This window comes from Procambarus clarkii, chromosome 5, assembly GCF_040958095.1.
Source record: "Procambarus clarkii isolate CNS0578487 chromosome 5, FALCON_Pclarkii_2.0, whole genome shotgun sequence".
Taxonomy (NCBI): domain Eukaryota; kingdom Metazoa; phylum Arthropoda; class Malacostraca; order Decapoda; family Cambaridae; genus Procambarus; species Procambarus clarkii.
In genome coordinates this window covers 44588210-44604667 of record NC_091154.1, presented here as the reverse complement: position 1 = coordinate 44604667, position 16458 = coordinate 44588210, and the positions used below count along the sequence as shown (strand labels likewise).

Genomic DNA, 16458 nt, shown 5'->3' with positions numbered 1-16458 from the left:
ATATATATATATATACATATATATATATATATATATATATATATATATATATACATATATATATATATATATATATATATATATATATATACATATATATATATATATATATATATATATATATACATATATATATATATATATATATATATATATATATATATATATATATATATATATATATATATATATATATATATATATATACACACACATATAAGTATCCACTCAATTTAACAGCCTATATGGGGCTGAGCCCAAGTCGTTATTTACGGAGCTCCGTTATTTCCGACGTTAAGTCGGGTCGGGTAATTTTTCAAGTAACATTCAGGTAGGATATATTTTATACTGTATAACTAAAATTAAATAAAGTTCATTGTGTAATTGCATTCCAATTTAGTGCACGGCCGACGATTAAGCCAGTTGCTGGCTGCTGCATGGATGATGTGTAAACACGCTCTGATCAAGTCCAGATGGGTGGGAAAAAATTGATTCATTCCTTTGTATTGAAAAATATTTCATGTATCAATCAGCGAGTTAATATTGTCTTAATAAAATTTTAGAGATGTGTTTTGATTTACCCTGAACAGTGCAGGTAATGTATTTTTAATGTTACGACACAGGCTGTGGCGGCCATGCCATAACAATGGCGATCGAGCCTTGTCACTGAGAGCTAGCCAAGACGAAATATTTTGAGCTCACCTTTTCTCTGCTGACGATAGAATATACATTTGCAGAGACTAATATGTAGCTTTTGTTGAAAAAAAAACAATTAATATCTTGTAATACTATAATAAAATTGGTAAATTGACTTACTTTTAATGAAGCTGAAGATTACGAAGCTGTGAAGATTACGTCATCCTCTGCAGCGCTTGTTTTATATGTACACTTATTTTCAGGCACTCACTTAACACAACAGGTAGCCTTACTACTAATTCACATAGAGTTCTAATTCTACTTCACTATTGACAATTATTTCTACTGTATATTTACACTGTACAGTATCTTTTTGTCTAGGCTTAATTAATCATTAACACTTACAATACTGTACTCTATCAACACTTTTTACACTAATTTATATGCCTTTCAATCATATTTTATATCGTTAGTGGATGACTTGTCACGACTTGGTGGGAATTCAGCATCGGCGGGTGCAACATGGCTTGTAGAACATTCGTTGCTGGCGGATGTTCCACGACTTGTCGATGGGAATTCAGCATCGGCGGGTGCAGCATGGCTTGTAGAGCATTCATTGCTGGCGGATGTTCCACGACTTGTCGATGGTAATTCAGCATCAGCGGGTGCAACATGGCTTGTAGAGCATTCATTGCCGGCGGATGCTCCACGACTTGTCGATGGTAATTCAGCATCGACGGGTGCAGCATGGCTTGTAGAGCATTCATTGCTGGCGGATGCTCCACGACTTGTCGATGGTAATTCAGCATCAGCGGGTGCAGCTTCGCTTGTCGACGAAGATTTTTCACGAACCGTTGAAATCATGAATTTATCTATTTTTGTCTGAATCTGATTTTCTCTGGCTAACGTTTTGAGACATTGCTTTAAGGCTGTAAGGTGTACATAAAAATTTCCAATAACCTCATGTTTACTTTTTATTGAATATTCAATGAGTTCCTCAACTTGTTCCAATCTTTTCTGATATCCGACACCTCTAGGCAGAGCCTCACCAACATCGTCCGAGTCATCATCAGAGTCATCAGAGTCATTTCCGAGAACACTTTGCGCAATCTGTTCTTCAGTTAACAATTCATAACCAGGATCGTAATCATTTTCTAACCATTCATTGATATCATTCACTTGTACACCCTGACCAGCTTGGAGCAACATTGTTCGGATCGTTTCTTCAAACCCTTCAAAATCATTGGCTTCATTTTCAAAACCTTCGAATTCACTATCAGATACTGCTGCTTCACATCTAGGCCTCTCTGTTAACAGTTTCTTCCATGAATTTGTTAGTGTGGTTTCTTTCACTTTATTCCAAAGCCTAGCCCAGTGGAATATTGCTTCCCTGATTGTGTACTTTTTTAGATTTTCTAGTGTTCTTTGAGCCCTTGTATCCTTTCCTGTCAATTCATCTTCCTCGCTAGGTAAAACAACTAAAACATCTTCAAGCATTGCTGTTTGGTACATACGTTTAGCAGCAAGGATAACACCTTGGTCCATGGGCTGGATCAAGGATGTTGTGTTTGGTGGAAGTGCCATGCATTTTATTCTGCCATCCCTTGAAATTAACTTGCTAATGGGATGAGCAGGGGCATTATCTAGCAGCGACAATGCCTTAACCTCACTGGCCTTTATTCCACATTTGTTGATCTGGAATTCTCTGACTTCTTTGCAAAAGTGGTTTTCAAACCAGTCCGTAAATATTATTTGATTAAACCATGATTTCTTAGAATTGTAATATATTACAGGTAATGCCTGCATTATATTTTTTAAGGCTCGAGGATTTTTAGACTTGCCTACCACGGCACATTTTGTCCTGTGAGAGGCATCAGCATTAGCACAGAGCAAGACTGAGAGCCGTTCCTTGCTTATCTTTCGTCCAGGAATATTTTCCTGCATCCTACTGGTTAAGGATGTACTTGGTACAGCTCGCCACATAAACCCAGTCTCATCAGCATTATATACTTGATATTTCCTTAAATTATTACTGACAATGTACTCGTTTAATTTAGCCTTGAATGAATCAACATTAGTGGGATCAGCACTTGACGCCTCACCAGAAATTTTTTTGGTGTTTGAAATGTTATGCCGAGCCTTAAATCTTCCAACCCACCCATCACTTGCACTGAAATCTTTTATACCTAATTGAATGGCAAGTTTACTTGCTGCAACTTTAAGCTCTTCAAATCTTATTGCCATGCCAATTGTGCGGTGCTGAATAAACCACTTATACACTGCAGCATCCAATTGTGGATACTGACCAGACTTTACTGTTTTTCTCGAACATGCAGCACCAGAAGTAGCACACTCTGTTGTGCTCACATATTTTAATAGAGTATCCTTCTGTTTCTTGATGTCACTTACTGTACTTTTCCCGATGTTAAACTCTGCTGCTGCTCGTGCATGAGAATATCCTTTATCAAGTTTCTTAATTAACTCCAGCTTCTGTGCAACCGTCAGGCGCTTCCTTTGGGTAACTTTTGGCATTTTGTAAATTAAAAAGATCACAATTACAGTACAGTAATATCCTTCACAATTGAAGCTAGCCGCGCGAGTTCACAGTAAACAATGGGAACACATGGCCCGGCGGAGTACATACTAGGTCCGTGGGAAAAAAAATACCTAGTGCCTATACATACTATAAAAGGTATTTAATAAGAAAACAAAGACTTTTGCTTAATAAAAACTGTTTCAAAATATTTTATTAATAATAATTTACAATTTTCTTCATTAAAGTGAATCATTTTAAAAGAAAATTAAGATGTAATATATGACTCTGGACGATCCAGGTCGGTGGCGGCCTGGTCGCCATGTGAGGGGACGCTGATGCCACAACAAACCCAATACCGACTGTCGGTAATATCGACCGCAGACCGGTATAGCAGGCTCTAGCTACTGGGCTCCCAAACCGGTCGTTAATACCAGCAGATCGGTATAAAAGAGGCCGTTAAATTGAGTGGATACTGTATATATATATGAATGATATGTGCGGTTTAAGGGTTAACCCTTAAACTGCGTATGGCGTATATATACGTCCTGAGTAACATGTCCCACGGTGCGCATGGCGTATATATACGCAATAGGGTGCCAGGCCCAATTCAAATGGCCCGCGGCTACACAGGGTTCACAGTATCTTCCTCAGGGCTCTTGTAAACAGACGCCATTTTTTAAAAAAAATCGTGGGCAATATTCTCAGGTGTGAGAGGCACAGTACTGTTGGAGCAACCAAGGCCGGCGCACGCAGCATGAGCGAACTGTATTGCTGTTCAGCTTGTGATCACAGCATCGCCGAAAAATGTCATATATATAATTGTTATTATTTAGCGATGACAATATTACAGATGACCCATGACTGATATAAATAACCAGGGTTGTAATAATAGCAGGATTGTTGTAATAATTAGCGCTGTGGGAGGAGTGATGCTGAGAGATGGAGGGAGACAGCATCGTTTACTGACTGTGTGGCTACCTGTTATTCTTTGCATTCACCATACCAGGTCAGTGGTTCTCTATGGTGAACACAAATGTAGATACTTATATATAATGTGTGTATTAGTGTAATAACAGCAAAAGGATTATGCTGGGAGGAGCCATATGGGTGACGGAGGTGACGTCGTCTGCACGATTTGTCTAGCTGTTTAGAGGGTGGCCACTATGCTCTTTGGGCGCACTACAAGCTTAGGTGTACAGTTACCGTGCATAAAACATGTAGATACTTATATATAATATGTGTATATAGGGTAATAACACTGCAAACAGTATTGTTGGGGGAGAAAGTTTAGTGCGTGTGACCTTGAATGAGTGAGGGAGCCGCCAGCCGCCATCTGTGTATAGCGACGACTCTTAGTGCCTGAACTAACTATATCAGCTTAGCTGTACAGTTGTGGTGAACAAAATATATACATACTTATATATAACGTCTGTATATAGTGTAATAACACCACAAATGGTATTGTTGGGGAAGAAAGTTTAGTGCGTGTGTTGAGGGAGTGGCAGCGAGTGGCTGGCTGGTGTGTGGCGGTAACTCTTCGTTGCTTTTCGACTCTCGATACCAACTTAGTGGTTCGTTATGGTGACCAAAACATACAAATACTTATATATAACCTGTGTATATAGTGTAATAGTAGCAAAACTATTTGTTTATTGTTTTATAAACATAATAATTGAATCACTAATATGCACACCATACTTTTGAGTATAGCGATTATTCACCACTTTTATTATATAAATATATTACAATACACACTATTGAATAATATTACTGCAAAAAACTAAGAAAAAATCAATCGGAGACATTGAAACAATTAGGTAATAATATCTTTGTGGCAACTTCCACCTGTCAGCGCGGGTGACGCTGACCGGGTCTGACGACCGCTCTGTTAACGCCCACTTTTTGCCAGACTTCCTCGGTCAATTGCGCCCAAAATATGTCGCCTACGATTTTTATTTATTTTTCCCGTGCTCAGGGGACACAAATTAACATGTTTAGAAGACGAAAACAAAATTTTGAATTTTTTTTTCTTGCGCACAGGGGTGTAAATGTCCCCAGGACCCCTGAGCAGAGTAAGGGTTAAGCAACTGACATATGTGGAGAGCAAGTGTCACAAATTATATGTTTATCCTACACACAGCCCCCCCCCCCCCATCCAATGGGCAGAGGTGGATAGTTTACAATCAAGTCATTTTTGCGTTTTTATTCACAGAGACTAGATCTTATTGAGTGAGTTAAGATATTCATATTTTAAAGAAGGTTTCTTGGCTGACACTCTCCATTGATGGAAACTACAACCTTTTGAAAATCAATGTTAGTTTTATCTAGATACTGTAATAAACGAAAGTTTTTTACGTCATCAGAAAGGCAGAAATAAAGGATACATTTAAAATCTTTTGTCATAAATATAACTGAAGTGAAAGCGAAGATATATTCATTTTGATAGTTACTTGATGGCTAGCTCTGAGTGTGAAGAACTGCACACCAGCTAATAAATTGTGTAATTAATTTCCATATATGCTAATTAACCTTAAAAATCTATATGTTAGAAGAAAGACAGATGTAGACGTTAATGTGACAACATTTCAAGAAATGTATATCTTAGTTAAATAAATAATACCACCCTATCGCCAGTGTACGGACACAAGAAAACTATACCTAGGTATCAGTGTCCAGCCAGGCGGGGATCACAGGCTGCACAATACTGATAAATTACGTAATGCACAGAGATGCACTGATATACATTAATGTTTTATATTTGATTAAAAATACAGATATAAACTTTGTTTTCAAACATTAAATGTAAAAAAATTTCAAGTATAAGAACCAAGATATTTTTATGATTTAACAATTTCCTTTAAGTTGCAATGATACCTTAATTGTACTCTATCATCATCTTATACAGAAAGAAATTAACTTATAAAATTTAAATCACTTTAATACACAAAACAGAAGAAATGTGTATGTTAATTATGACGCAGGAACAATGTCTAGGTGAATTATGGTTGACACAGATTATATGTCAGCCACAAGCAGGTAATTATCAAATGAAGTTGCCAAACCGGGGAATGTCATCCACAAGTACAGCTCTTAAGTATAAACCTTATATATTATACTGTATATCAAAAGAAAGTCAGAAACATAAAATTTATTTTCAAATTCTTGTCATTAAAGTATATATTTTGAACCACATACTCATCCTGTGAGTCTTAGTTTATTGTGCACTCCTCAGTCATCATGTCACCCAAAGGGTCTGTGTAATTACCCAAAGCTAATTAACCCCCAGGACCAGGCCTCCTCTGGTTTGTAGTTTGGCCCACCAGGATGTTTGACATGGCTGTCATTTACACACATTACATTATATGTAGATGTGACGAGAATCTGGAATAAAGCAGTGGCTATTCTTGCAGGTCTTGTGCCAATCGCACATTAATAAAAAATAAAAAATGCTTGTGTCCTCTACAGTGTGAGAGCTGTGGGTAAAATCCAAAGAGAATAAAAACTTCAAACATTTAATATAACAAAAATGACTTTAATATTACACTAAAATAATAAATAATAATTAATGAAAACAAAACCTTAGTCACTTGGCTTTACACAAGATCAAAAAGAGAAATATATACAAGTGAAATTTACATTAATAACAAGGGTGCAAGTAATTCTTTATACAAAAGCTGTATGCATCTACCATCACCCAGGGAAGCGAGAGTAGGTGTTACAGTTGAGAGCACTGGAAGGGGTAATCTGTTGAACTGGACACTGGCAAGTCCTTTTATACAGGGCATGATATCATAACTGGCGTGAATTCTGTAGGTATAACTATCAGCCAGCAGAAGAACGGTCGTTAGCGGGTGGCGTCTGGTCCCCCTGCTGAGACAAATTTTTTTTTTTTAATTTTGCCCCGAGGGGCGAGTTTATTGGGCAGCGCCACTCATCTTGTGAGTGAACACACCGCCATAGCAGCATGTACAACACTCCCCAATAGGAAGAAAACCCGCTGGGTTGTTCATCCTGTCACTTGTACCCAGACACAGCTGGGACTTGCTTAACTGTCTCAAGTGAACAGCTCCTCAAACAAGAAGATTAACATCTATCAACCCTTAAAAGCTTACGTTATCTTGCGGGTGCAAAATGGGTTAATCTTTTAAGAACAGTATCAATATTTGACAAATAGTGTATTCCTAACTCAAACAATGTGGGGTTTATTATTCTACACATATTTCTAATGTCTCTCAGGTGTTCACATTCACGTAGATAGTGGTCAAGGCGGTGTCCATCACTCTCACCACAGATTCTGCAACTTCGCTGACCAACTGTTGTTTCCATTCCATATCTTCATGGATATTTGTATCCAAGACGGATTCTCGCTATTACTGATTCTCTCCCTCGTCCTCCTCCTCTTCGGCCATAATGATTGGGATTGCCAGCTGCAACCATGTTGTACCATCGTATAGATTCACTGGTTTGTGCTTCCATCCTCCTTTCCTCAGTTACCTTGTCACGGTGACGTTGCCTGACAATACCTCTAATTTGTAGTAGAGTCTTGGGTATGAAGAATTCAATATGGTCTCCTTCAGCGCCTTCAGCAGCCAGCACATCTGCTCGTTCATTCCCACATATTCCAACATGGAAGGGGATCCACAGAAACTTGATGACTCTTCCCTGATTGGTAAGTACTCTCACAGCTCTCTTAATTTCAGCGACTATTGCAAGATTTTCTGCCCGGTTTTTACTTAGGCTTTGCAGTGCTGCTTTTGAATCGGTGCAAATCACTGCACCATTAGTGTTCCGTTCAAGAAACCTTAACGCCATAACAATGGCAGTTAGCTCTGCTTGCGTTGAAGAGGCATAGTTCTCAATACGTGCTTTTTCTTCATTTCTGCATTGGAAAGTATTATCCTTGATTACCATGTATGCTGCACCAGCCCTGTTACTGACAGGATTAGAATACCCGTCAGTGTAGATTTGATCTAGTTCATCTCCGGCTTCTTCATAAATTTCCTCGAGATACTTGTGCCTCATTTCTTGTGGTATCATGTTGGATTTTTGCGTTGCCATTTCATTGATGATGATCTTGCATGAGTCATCCTCCCAGGGAGGTAACCTCTCTACAGGCAGGAGCTCACGGGCTTGCTCAAGCAGGTGAAGCTCTTCGAGGTAGCAGACTGATCTGTGATGCCATTTTTTGCTTCTCCTGTTTCCCCCTGAAAGTAGCACAGAGCTCAGTTTTTTCTTAGCAATACCATTGTAATGGGGATCTCTGGCTATCCTAATTGCAAGCTTAGCATTCAGCTCCTGAATTCTGCTTTTAACACTGGGAAGGGACAACTCCTCTCGTAGATTAGACGTTTTGGCAGTTCTTGGAACTCCAAGAATGATTGTCATGGCTTCATTTTGAATGCTTTCAAGCCTTTTCATATCGCTTTGGGAGTAGGTGCACAGAACTGGTGCGGCATAGTCTATGATGGAGCGCACATAGGCTGTGTACATCATTTTAAGCACGGCAATAGAGGCTCCATGTCCATTCCAGGTCATAGCTTTCAGTGTCCTGAGTCGACTTTTGCATGTTCCTATGAGTTGATTGAGCTCCTCTTTCTTTCCCTTGTTAGAGCCGACAGTGATGCCAAGGTACCGATAGTGGTCAACCCATTCAAGTGTTACACCATTAATTTGCAGTTCTTCATTTGCTCTCCGCTTGTGATGGGAGTATGCCTTCGTCTTGTTTGTGGAGAGTGAAACCGAGCTCAATACATTTCCTTCCAAGGAGTTCAATGGACTGTTCAATTTTTCCCAAGGTGGGAGCTTGTATTAGGATATCATCTGCATATCCTACTTGTTGTGTTCCTTCCGGAAAATCAACATTTGCAATGGCGTTCATAAGTACATTGAATAGTGTAGGGCTTAAGACTCCGCCTTGGGGGGTCCTGAGTTCCATATTCATTGTTCTGGAGACTGCTCCATTGAAGCAAACCTTGGCTTTCCTTCCTGTGAGGTAGTCTTCAACCCATTTCATGAGTCTCCCCTTGACACCCACGCATGCAAGCTTGTCCAGGATCGCAATCCCCTGTGCTTTGTCGAAGACTCCTTTGATGTCAACAAATACAGAGTACCTAGCCGTGTCATTAGCCAAGTAATTAACTATACAATTTGCTGTGCTCCGTCCTTTAACAAATCCATTGACCCCCTCCCCTAACCTGCCTATTTTGTGCAACAGTCGGTTTACGATGATCCTTTCAAGCATCTTGCAAGTGCATGACACGAGACTGATAGGTCTGTAATTACCAGGGTCATTAGGCTTCGGTATGGGAACAATTATTGCGTGTTTCCATTGTGTGGGCAACACTCCACTTGGGAATGACTTGTTAAACAGGTGGAGTAGTAGATTCCCAGACACTTCACACAGTGCATTGAGTATGTCGTAGGTGACGCCATCTTCACCAAGTGCTGTACTTTTACCCCTTTTCATAGCACCCCTTACTTCTTGGGCTGTGATTGGTTCCCCATATTCGTCATCACTAGACAGTGCTCTTGTTATCCTAATTCTTCTGTCATCATGTCGCAGGAGCTGTTCCCTGCTTATTTCTGCAGGGAGGGAGGAGGAGGATGCTGCATCACTCCACTTGTGAATTAATTCCTCAGCCTTACCCTGGGGGTCTTTGTGAGCCGCAGGCCGGGTTCTGCCCCCCTTAGCTATCTGAATTTTTGCCCACACTTGTCTTGCAGATGTTTCCCGTCCAATAGAGCTAGGGAACTCAAGCCATTGTCATTCCCGCTCTTTGATCTTCTCTTCCCTGGCTACTTGACACACAGTTTTAAACAACTCTTGGTTACTTTCAGTGGGATGTCTCCGGTACTCTCTACTCATGTCTCGCACATTTGCGTTAAGCATCTTTATGTAATCATTCTCATACCATTTTATTTTATTCCTCTGAGGGTTACTTCGCCCAGGCGTACGGCGAAGAACTCTTAGACAGCTCTCAATTTGGTGATTAAGGTCATCAACAAATGTGTCAATGTCTTCTGGGATTTGGTATTCCGTGAACCAGTCACTCATCCTGTTTATGAAGTGCGGCCTCATATCTGGTCCGAACGATAACCTTTTTCTTTTATTTGTCTCTTTCCTTCTCTTGCTCATGTCGTCGGTGGTAATCAGTGCCCAATGGTCACTACATAAACTGTGCACAATGTGTGTACTGGCATCCATGTCCTGTGCATTCAGCAGGAGAGCATAGTCTAATCTTCCTCCTCTGAGGTGAGTTGGCTGTTAATCACCCAGGACTCTAAGGTTTTCACTTCCCCTGACAAAGAGTGACAGTTCTGTCCATTGACATTGGGCTGATGACAGTTGGCACCAAAGTGTGGGTGTCTGGCATTCAGGTCACCGACCAGCAGGGTAGGTTCTTAATTAATAAATTCAGGCAGTGTGTCAAGGTCAAGTTTACTCTGTGGCACATATAGGTTGATTATATGTAGAGCATTATTGTTTAAGTAAAGGGTTACTCCCAGTGATTCAAACTCATCCCCCATGTGCAGGTCATCAATAATCTGTGCGGGAATGTTGTTATTTACAAAAGTGATGAGACCCCGTTTTCTTTCCCCAGAGGGCAGGGAGAACTTGCAATAACCGCTGAACCTTGGGTTGAAGTCATCACCTACCATCGTCTCCTGTAGCACTATGACGTTAGTTTGGTGTTCACGGACGTACTGTATGATGTCATTAATTCTATTGCGAACTCCATTACAGTTCCATTGCAGTATAGTGAGATGTTGTTCATTGTGATTATCCATTTTGAGGTTGTTTGTCATCAGCTGCACATTTGTAATTATTATGTTCACATGTGTCATCGTGTATTCCATGGTGCACTGGTGTTACTGTGTGCACTGACGTTACTGTGTGCACTGGTGTTACTGTGTGCACTGGTGTTACTGTGTGCACTGGCATTACTGTGTGCACTGGCATTACTGTGTGCACTGGTGTTACTGTGTGCACTGGTGTTATTGTGTGCACTGGCGTTACTGTGTGCACTGGTGTTACTGTGTGCACTGGTGTTACTGTGTGCACTGGCGTTACTGTGTGCACTGGTGTTACTGTGTGCACTGGTGTTACTGTGTGCACTGATGTGCTGGTGTCCTGGTTGTGTCTGCTGACGTACCTCAGCAGTATGTGTTGCATCATCTTGCACTAGGCTCCGACTTGCAGGACCTCCACTTGATGGCCTCTGCCGTTGCAGGATTTGGAGGATTTGTTCCCGAGTTGTCTTAATCTGGCAGAGGGCTTTCTCAAGTTCCGTCTGCTTTTGCAATATTTGGTGGATGACTGGATGAGATCTTATCATGCAGTCTAATATTGCTGCAACACAAACCTGAGTGACGACCTCCTGGGGGTCAGGAGTGCCTGGAGGGGGAGGAAGATGGGAGACAGTGGAGGGGTCTGATTCATTGGTATGGGTCTGGAGGTTAGGTGGTGGTGGTGGTGTGACACCATGGGTAGAGATTGAGGTGTGAGTGGGTGGGTTCCCTGGAGGGCAAAGAGGTGGGAAGGCCTCAGGGATGGGGAAGTGGTGGTGGCTGGCTACACCGCCCCCGCCCCACGCCTGATTCCCCCCCCCCCCCCACCCTGGGTTTCCCTGTTCACTGAGTGATCACTACCCCAGACTGTTGTCGGTCTACTGTGAGCTGGACCCTGGGCTGGTCCCTGAACTGGACCCTGGCTTGCTGTGGTACTGTTAACGGAGCCATTCCCGCCCCTGTTCACTGGTCCACCTGCGGTTTGATTCGGTGGTTTCGAGCCCCGCCAAGTAGGCCTTGCGCTGCAATACCTGTTCCAAGCATGGTGGGGTCGCTTGCAGTTGGCACATTTAGGTGTTACCCCTCCACCCCCACCCGGTGCAAGCTTAGCTAGGCACTGCTTGGTGTCGTGAGAGCCACTGCAACACCCACACCTAATTGGGCGATCACATTGCCATGTTCTGTGATCCCACCGTTGACAGTTGCCCCATAAGGACGGGCTGCCAATATACCTCTCCACTTTGCATGCCCTCATGCCTGGAACTTTAATGACTTGGGGCAGGTCTCCCTTCCACAGAGCGATTGCCTGATTTTTGGCCAGTCCCCCTGGTCCAGTGTTGCGCTCGACCCAAACAATCTGTTCATGGTCCTTGAGAAATTCCACGACAACATGAATACTATAGTTCTTAATTATAATTTTAGTTTGTCTTGTCTGTGGGTTTACTTCCATCAATATAACATTCTTACCTTGATACTCAAGACTGGTCTCTGTGAAGTACTTCAGGGCACTGTAACCCTGCACCCGTGCACTAACATTGCCACCTACACACCTGGTCTCTATGCGATACTTTCCTCTGTGGGCGTGTGCGGCCTCAACAATCCATCTGAACTTCTCTGCTGCTGGCAATCCCATTGCAGGAAAGATTAGGGTGTGCCACTCACTGTTTTCGTCTTGTCGTCGTTGTTGTTGTTGAGGTTGCTGCTGCTCATCCTGTCGCTGTAACCTGTCCCATCTCTTGCCGTTTCTGCCTTGGACTAGGCAGTAACCATCATTCCCTGTTGTAGTCACCTGTACCAGTACTGTTGGAGGACCCCGGATTGGGATCCTCACCAGAAGGCCCCGGGTGGGGATCAGCACCTGGGGGCCCCCGCTGGGGGGGGGGGGGGGGGGCATTATGGTTCCCGGGCACACCAGCCGTGGTCACTTGTCTCAAAGTCTTTCTCCTCGTGTCAACCATCTATTTGCTGCGGCTCACTTGCATGTGTTGTTGGGTGGTATGTCTTCAACACTGCACTCTAACCTACACACACACATGTACATATAGACACCTACAAGGCACAAGGTTTACACCCACACGTAGTGTAGGGGCACTATATGGGGAGTCCTGGCAGTCTCTTGTGTAAACACACTAGTCGCACACACAAACCGCGACCTTGGGTAGGGAGGGCACAAAGACTATTTTTCACCTACCTCACAACTCTCCCCTCACCAGGCCTCGATATTGCCACATTAACAATTACTGCCTTAATTTCTGACCAATCCACACATCCAGGGCCTACCACAGTTGGTAGGAGGGACGGTGCACACTTAGTAACGCTGTAGCCGACCTATTTGGCGCACTGAAGACTAGACCTTAGTCCTAGGCCTATGTCAAACAGGAGGATGGATACATTCTGCCTGCTCCTCCTCTAGCTTGAGGGCAACTGTGCTGCTGAGACAGTAGGTGTGGTGGTGTCTTGGATACTGGAGGGTGGACGGGGGGAGGTGGTGTGTCTAGACATTATTTGTGGGCACGTATTACTGTTGTCGTTGATGTTGAAGAATGCAGATACATAGGCAGTAAAAGGACAGGCAGGAAAGTACCGTAACAGCTCCTCCCCGAAGCCTGTTCCTATCGCCTGTGATGCTGCTGTGGAGTGGAGAGTTAAAGTGGGAGCTTCTACCTTGTGGACTTGGGAGTGAGTGTCGGCGACGACGTTGTTCGAGCCTTTGATAAAGAAGACGTTGAGATTGTAGTTCTGCGGGTACAAGTCCCAGCGAAGCAATCGCTGGTTGGAGAACTGTGTCTGCAGCAGGAACTGAAGAGGATGGTGATTGGAGATGATGATGATGATGCATTGTTACAGGACTCAGTTAAGTATGAGTTGGTTGGAGAACTGAGCCGGCTGAATGGATCGAAGGGAATGGTGATCCAAGGAGATGGTTCAGCAGGTGCAAGGCCCAGCGAAGCAAGCGCTGGTTGGAGAACTGGGCTTGCTGCAGGAACCGAAGGAGATTGTGATACGAGGAGATGTTGATGATGCGATGCTGCAGGACCCAGCAAAGTACAGGTTGGTTGGAGAACTCGGCCTGCTGCATGGACCGAAGGAGATTGTGGTCCGAGGAGATGTTGATGAGATGGTAACCCTGTAGATTGGAAGGTTTATTGTGTTGCACACTGGGTAGGATGCTGAGTGGCTCCTATATGATGGTAGTAGCTGGATGGCCTGATCCCATCTCGCTGCGGTGTCATGACGTTCCTAACACCAGTGTTGCCGGCGTCGACATGGAAGACGAAGTAATGTAAGACATGGTAACGAAGTAATTCATAACACCTGGAGAGGCGAGAATGGAATTAGTACAAGATAGTAGTTTTAGCCGTTCAGATGATATGGAGTGTGATGTAGTTTAAAGGTATTTGGGTTGAAGGCTGGTTAAGTTGTCTAGAACAGCACGCTTATTTGGATTTAGTTCGTAAGTAGGAAGATCTTTCCTGATTTCAGAAGTAGAAATCGAGGATTTAGAACCATTGCAGTCAGGAGCAGCAGAATAACAAGGGCTAGACAGTACCTGGGAGATGATGGTTTTCTTACACAGGTCGCTGGAGAGGATGGCGTCAAATCTGCTCTGACTCTCCTGGGGATGTCCGCACTGCGGACACTGCATCACGAGGTGCTTCACAACTTTAGCAGCCATACTGTTCTTGATGGGAATTGCTGTAGGGAACCTAGTGGTAGAACACGGGATATTACTGATATGGATGTTACCTGATCTTGTCCTGGGCAGAGGCCCGAGGCTGTCGATTATGAGTTACTGAACCGTTCACAAGGCACTGGTATTGGAATCAGTGGTGCCTTGAGTATGGGAGCATTCAGCTTACCTGTCATCTGACACACGTGGCATGAATTCACAAAGGTCTTGACGTCACAAACCATACCTGGCCAGTAGTAGTCCTGCTTCAGGACATTGTAAGTCTTGTTGAAGCCGTAGTGTGAGAGAGGGCCATGGACTAGACGCATGATCTCTGGCTGTAGGCTGGTAGGGACTACCAGCTGGTCATTAGCCCAATCGTCGTCATCCTTTAACTTACTGGGTCTATATCTGCAGAAGAGTATATGGTTGTCCCCAAAAAAAAAAAAACAGGGATAATATTTGTTTGTGTCTGGGCCTGAAAGAATAAAGATGTTAGGGATTGATCCTCTCTCTGCAACTTACGGAACTTCAACAGGTTGAGATTCAATGGGAAGCCCTGAGAACATGAGGTACAGCTGGAGCAGCTGACTGTGGTCAAGCAGCTTGGGTACGCATCATCACCATGACTGGCTGGGAGATGTTCTCGTGTTATGGCCACTTTGGGGGCCAGTAACCAGGTTCTTGCTGTTATAACCTCTTCATCTATATCAGATCCCAAGTACTGTAGGTGGTAAGCTTTCAAGAACTGGCTGACACAAGTAGTAGTGCAATGAATAAAAAGTGGGGGAGGGGAGAATAAGCAATACACAATTGCACCTTCATCAATATATTAACACCTTCACCACTATATATATTTTATATTAAAGTATTTCTACACCTATTTACAATAGTGTCACTTTCACACAGGACACAATACATTGGCAGTGTTCATCAATCCTGGTGAATCCGCTTTCCAGGTACACGTCCTACACACACCTATGGGCAAACACCAGCGAGTTCGCCTTCAACATGGGCCAGTCCACACACACCGTATCGCATACATGATGTACCAATATCCCACCTCCGCTCTCCAGGTACATATTGGCAGAGGGTTCAGCAACACACTGATAGGGGTCTCAAGCTAGATAGCTAACACCCTGGCAGAAGTCTCTAGCGGCGTGCTAGCAGCACTTCTCGACAGACGCACCCCTATCATCATGTAACTCTTCCTGGCCAATCTTGGGTACGTCGGTCCATACAACACTGCATACATCAGCAGCTAACACAACTCTGACCGACGGCCACTTAGTCCTCACATGGGACCAAGTCAAGAGTTTAGGATTGCCCAAGGTGAACTGCCTTTCTTGGTGCAATCGCCTGCTTACGTCACCCCTGTGAACATAAACTGTCATTAATTAGATGGACAGTACACTGGGTGCCCTTAGGATAACACCCTTTCACCAGGAATTGAAATTGTAACTTGTAGCCACAACTTAGATGGTGTTGATCTTGATACACCACCCACCAGAGGTCATCCTCATCGACCTCACATACTGACTGAGACAGGAAACCAGAACCGTTCACTGATATCATGCCACCACCAATAGATGGCACTGTCTGACTTGCACCAAATACCGGGGAGTTGGAGTGCAGACCCATAGATGGTGCTGAACTCGCCACTCTATACTCCAGTGATGGTGTCGATACCGTAACACCTCGGAATCGTTGGTCGGTTGGACCTCCTCTGCAACGTATTTCATAACAGGACTTTCCATGGAAGAGTCACATACCTGTGGTTTGTCGCTGATGATAAGGTCCATGGGTTCTTGATCTTCTGCCAAGTCGT

At 43.3% G+C, this 16458-nt stretch overlaps 2 protein-coding genes across 10 annotated transcripts in view; both read right to left on the bottom strand.

The window, feature by feature from the left end:
* LOC123763717 (uncharacterized) overlaps positions 1–16458 on the bottom strand; it is a 413873-nt gene that overhangs the window by 372627 nt on the left and 24788 nt on the right. Inside the window, exon 2 of one of the 9 annotated variants that reach the window (XM_069302062.1) lies at positions 6671–15041. The exons of the other annotated variants lie outside the window; for them this stretch is intronic. Within the exon in view, the coding sequence (XP_069158163.1) occupies positions 7508–8707 (1200 nt within the window). The 5' untranslated portion in view covers positions 8708–15041 and the 3' untranslated portion in view covers positions 6671–7507. Of the gene's footprint in view, positions 1–6670; positions 15042–16458 lie in introns of those variants that run through there. 9 annotated transcript variants of the gene reach the window in all.
* LOC138351922 (tigger transposable element-derived protein 7-like) lies at positions 1087–2880 on the bottom strand. The gene has a single exon (XM_069304075.1). It carries the CDS (start codon positions 2878–2880, stop codon positions 1087–1089), a length of 1794 nt encoding a protein of 597 aa, XP_069160176.1.